The following is a 5,188-nucleotide window of genomic DNA, read 5'->3' on the forward strand; positions in this document are numbered from 1 at the left end:
CCCAGGTTGGAGTGCACTGGTGTGATCTCAGCTCACTGCAGCCTCCACCTCCGGGTTCAAGCAATTCTCCTGCCTCATCCTTCTGAGTAGCTGGGATTATAGGTACGTACCACCATGCCTAGCTAATTTTTGTATTTTTAGTAGAGACAGGGTTTTGCTATGTTGGCCCGGCTGGGCTTGAACTCCTGACCTCAGGTGATCCACCCGCCTTGGCCTCCAGCCTAGATTTTTGAGCTGCAGACTGGTGGACCCTGTTGCTACACAACTACAAAAGGTGGAAACCCTGGTGTCATCCTTGACCCTCCCTCCTTCCTCTCACCCCACATCTGATCTGTCAGCAGAATCTGTTGTTCTACGTTTGGATTAGCTTCTGGGTCCCACAGCCTCCACCTGGTCTCCCTGCTTTACCTGTGGAGGTCCTGCCTGTCTTCCAGGGCTCTGGCTGGGTTATCTCCTCCATAGGGAGCCCTCCCTCCTCCTGTGCTCCGTAGCCTGGGGCCTACGGGTGCCTGTGCTGTCTTGATAAGCATTTGCTCAAGTAAACTGGTCTCCCTATCTCACCTGATTTGACCAGAGCAAGAACCTCATATACCAGTGTGAACAGAACTGGGAGAGAGGCATGTAAGAGGCCAGCTCCTAATCTTTCATCTTTATTTTTCCCTTTTTTTTTTTTTGAGATAGGGTCTCACTCTGTTGCCCAGGCTGGATTGATGGTGAGATCTCGGCTCACTGCAATCTCTGCCTCCTGAGTTCAAGTGATTCTCTTGCCTCAGCCTCCCAAGTAGCTGGGATTACAGGCACCTGCCACCATGCCTGGCTTTTAAAAAAATTTTTTTTAATTTTGTAATTTTTGGTAGAGATGGGGTTTCACCATGTTGGCCAGGCTGGTCTCGAACTCCTGACCTCAAGTGATCTGCCCACCTTGGCCTCCCAAAGTGCTGGGATTTCAGGTGAAAGCCACCGCACCTGGCCCTCATCTTTTCACTTTAAAGAACAACGCTCTGGTTATAGTACCCATCACACTGTATCCCTGTTACTCCTGCAGATGTGCTAACCTGTCTGGCTAGAGGTGGACCCCATGGGAGTGCTCAGTCACCATCTGGTGGAGCAGGGAGGGAATGAAGCACGAAGGGAGAGGGAAGAGTATGGAAGGGGAGGGGTAAAGAAGAGGAAATGGGTGGCCCTCACCTCACTTTTGTCCCTCTCAGTTATAGCCCAGACCCTCCTCTAGGTTTCCCAAGTGTGCCAGGGAAAGCCTTGCCCTCTGGCCAGGCAAAGCCATTGGAAGTCTGTAAAGATCGCACACAGTCAGAGAAACAGCAGCAATGCTGATGATAGCAACATCCCCCTCCCTCGTCCCCTGCCCCACGACAGGTAGGCAGTCACAGCCCAGCCCTGAGGAAGGAGCAGTCACCCATCTCCCTGCCACACACCATAGATCTTCTGGATGCCCTGGAGATCATCCTGGGGCAGCTTGAAGTTGTGCGTCTCCATATACTGGTAGAAGGGTGCCATGATAGCGCTCGGGTCGTTGGAGTGCTCCAGTCCCAGCGCATGGCCCAGCTCATGCACAGCCACCAGGAAGAGGTCGTTCCCTGTGGAAAGGAGCATGGGGAGGTGCCCAGGGCACCCGCTTAGATGTGAGTCAGTCAGCCAAGCCATTATCTCAGCAAACACCAACCACAGGCCCTGTGCCAGGCCCCGTGCTGGATACTGGGGACATACAGAGAAATCAGACACAACCCCTGCCTCCCAGGCTTCTCTGCAGCATGGGGACAAGGAGAGAGAGAACAGTGAGGCAGAGGGCTTCAGGGTCATTAGGAATGTCTGGAAGGGCCGGGTGGGGATTCCGAGGAGAGAGGGGTCATTTAAACTTGGAGGAAGATGTTCAGGGAAGGCTTCACAAAGGTGAAGCTGAAGCTGAGTCTTGAAGGATCAGAAGTTAGTCAGGAGAATGGATTCAGGGGGCAGGAGACGAAGGGTGGGGGTGGCATTCTTGGCAGATAGAATGTGATAAACAAGGTCCAGGGACAAGCAGTTTCGTTCCACCTGGCTCTGGAACAAAGCACGAGGGGAGGGCTGGAGAGAGATGAGGTCAGCCAGGCTGACAAGCAGGGCGCTTAATGCCATACAGAGGAATTTGGATCAGCTTCTTGGCTAGTGGGGGGTTTAAGCAGGAGTGGGGGTGGTGATACAGTGAAATCACTCTGGCTGCGTTTGGAGGGAGGATTAGTGGGAACAAGAGCTGGGGCAGGGGGATCTGTTTGGAAACTGGGGTCCAGGTGAGAGATGAAAAGGCACTGAGGCTGACCAGGCTCGGTGGCTCACACCTGTAAACCCAACACTTTGGAAGTCTGAGGCGGGCAGATCACTTGAGGTCAGGAGTTTGAGACCAGCCTGGCCAACATGGTGAAACCCCATCTCTACTAGAAATACAAAAAATTAGCAGGGCATGGTGGCACGTGCCTGTAATCCCAGCTACATGGAAGGCAGAGGCAGGAGAATTGCTTGATCCTAGGAGGTGTAGGTTGCAGTGAGCTGAGATTGCACCACTGCACTCCAGCCTGGGCAACAGAGTGAGACTCCATCTCAGAAAATAATAATAATAATAAGGCCCTGAGCGCAGGTGGAGGGAATGGGGACAAAGAGAGCAAGTCCTAGGGTTGGCAGACTGGCAGTCAGCTTCAGGAGACTCCAGGCAGGTGGGGCCTGGATGTGGGCAGCTCTCTGCAGGACCTCAGTTCTGAAGGAAGGGAACTGTTGGCCAAGATTAAGGCAGGGATTCGAGTGTAGGTGAAAACACAATCCAGGTCCTGGAAATGGGACAGAGGATCCTGAGAGTGGAACTGAGGCAGCTCTGTGACACTGTGGTTATGAGCTCAGGCCCCTGAGCAGGACAGATCACCTTCATTCCCCCTGCCAGTCTGTGAATATGGCCAGTAGGCTTCTACCCCTAAGCCTCAATGTCCTCACTTATAAAATGGAGGCATCAGACCTACCTCACCGGGCTATATGAGGTTGAATAAGATACACGCGAAGTATGTGGCGTGGCACAGAATGGCAGCTGTTGTAATCCTATATCAGACAGAAGCTGGGTGACTGGAAGAAGCCCACTGACCAGAAAGGAAGCACAAGGCCAGTGGAGCACCAGCAACCAGATCCTCTGAAAGCCAACTCCCCTGAGCTTCTGTATTATGCCTAGGACAGGACAAGGAGGCCTGAACTTAGGGGGATTAAGTGACTGTAGCTTTGGGGAACAAAATGCAGGGGGCAGGGAGTTGACAGGCCATTGGACCAACAGTCCTGACTCCCATCTGCCCAGTTTCAGATTCTTGCTTGCCTTGACCTCTGGCATTTGTAGCCCTGTGAGCCCTGCCTCTTATCTCCTGGCCCTAAGGCATGGCTCGGCCCATTCTTGCCACCTTTAAGTCCAGGGAGGCTGCTAGGAGCCTAGGAGGCGGTCAGGAGTCCTACTGCCCACTTTGGCCCAGGCGTCACTGGCAAGTTGTTCTACTCCAACCTAGCCTAGCGTCACATGTGGGTGAGGATTATTTGGTCTTCCTGGCTTAGGTCTCTGGAAGAGAGAAGAACCCCATGTGGTAGACCCAGGCCAAGGGCAGTACATGCCTGCCACAATACTGACATCACCAGTGTCTTAGGTGAAGCTGCCTTTGAGCAATGGAAAGGAATGGGGATGGGCAAGATCAGTGCAAGGTTGGCCAAAAGCCTGGGGCTGGCCTTCTGCTGGCATGAGAGGGCCAGGCCGCCCCCAGCTCCTTCCTCAGGTCCTGGCCCCTCTGGCAGCAGGGAAGGGTGAGCTCATCTCTGAGCTCCATCCCAAAGGCAACTGCTAGAGCCAGCGGAAGGCCGCTCTGCTTCCTGGGGTCCAGTTCTGGCTCTGCTCCTGGGCTGTTCTATGACCTGGGACAAGGTGGTCAGGGCTTCTGTCTCCTGAGCAGGCTCTTCCCCAGGGGCTGTCCACAGGGAGCTCATCTGGGAACCAGGGAACAGGGCTCTGAGCACCGTGGGAGACTCGAAACCTTTGTCCACAGCCTCGTCTCTTGCTCTTTTAACCCCTGTGCTGGGTCTGCAGAGAACATGAGTAACCGCTTAAAGGAAAGAGGCCTGTGGGTTGGGTCCAGGAACCAAAGGGAAGGGAAGAGCCAGGGAGCCGGCATCCTGCCACACAGAAACCCAAGAGACCCCTTGGGAGGGAGTGGGGCAGGGGCAGGACTCCCTGAGCTCGTGAGGTGAAGGCAGAGGTGTGAGAAGGAGAGGCCTGCTATGAGGACCCCATGCTCCACGGGCAGGAGGCTATTAGGGTCGTCATTCTTTTTTTTTTTTTTTTTTTTTTTTTTGCGAAGCAGTCTTGCTCTGTTGCCAGGCTGGAGTACAGTGGCATGATCTCAGCTCACTGCAACCTCTGCCTCCTGGGTTCAAGCGATTCCTCTGCCTCAGCCTCCTGAGTAGCTGGGACTATAGGCGTGCGTCACCATGCCTGGATAATTTTTTATATTTCAGTAGAGACAGGGTTTCACCATGTTGGCCGGGATGGTCTTGATCTTCTGACCTCGTGATCCACCTGCCTTGGCCTCCCAAAGTGCTGGGATTACAGGCATGAGCCACCATGCCCAGCCCGGCCTTCACTCTTTAAGTGCGTGAGAAGCAGGGAAGCAGGGTGGTCAGGAGTGCAGTCTCTGGGAGCCAGACTGGCTGGTTTTGAATCCCAGCTCTGCCATGTCCTAGCAGTGTGACATTTTAAATTTCTTCCTCCGGAAGCTAGAAGGAACAATGGCACCTTGGTCATAGGGATGGGGGTGAAGATGAATGAGGCAGAGTGTGTAATGCACTCATACCGGCTCCTGGCACAGAAGTATTACCCTTCATTAGCAGGGTCCTGTTGAGCTGTGTGTGAGCACATGCTTGTGCACATGCTTGCCACCCAGGACTGTGGGTTCCTTGAGGATAAGCTTGTGTTGAAGAGCAAGGTGACAGCACCCAAGATGGAACAGTGCCAAAAGCACAGTATTTTCCCAAGGGAAACACCTGGACCACCTGCAGCAGAACCACCTGGGGTGACATAAAAATGCAGAGTCCTGGGGTCACACCTGGCTCGGCCACTTTCCAACTGGGTAAATTTCCTATTTTTTATTGTATTTTTTTTTTTTTTTTTTTTTTTTTTTTTTTT

The 5,188-nt window shown here is 53.4% G+C and overlaps 1 protein-coding gene across 1 annotated transcript in view; it reads right to left on the reverse strand.

Annotated features, from left to right (window-relative positions):
- Window positions 1–5,188, reverse strand: part of MMP24 (matrix metallopeptidase 24) — a 51,245-nt gene that overhangs the window by 10,879 nt on the left and 35,178 nt on the right. Inside the window, exon 5 of the mRNA XM_017513516.2 lies at window positions 1,434–1,595. Within this exon, the coding sequence (XP_017369005.1) occupies window positions 1,434–1,595 (162 nt within the window). The remainder of the gene's footprint in view (window positions 1–1,433; window positions 1,596–5,188) is intronic.

This window comes from Cebus imitator, unplaced genomic scaffold (assembly GCF_001604975.1).
Source record: "Cebus imitator isolate Cc_AM_T3 unplaced genomic scaffold, Cebus_imitator-1.0 Scaffold18, whole genome shotgun sequence".
Taxonomy (NCBI): domain Eukaryota; kingdom Metazoa; phylum Chordata; class Mammalia; order Primates; family Cebidae; genus Cebus; species Cebus imitator.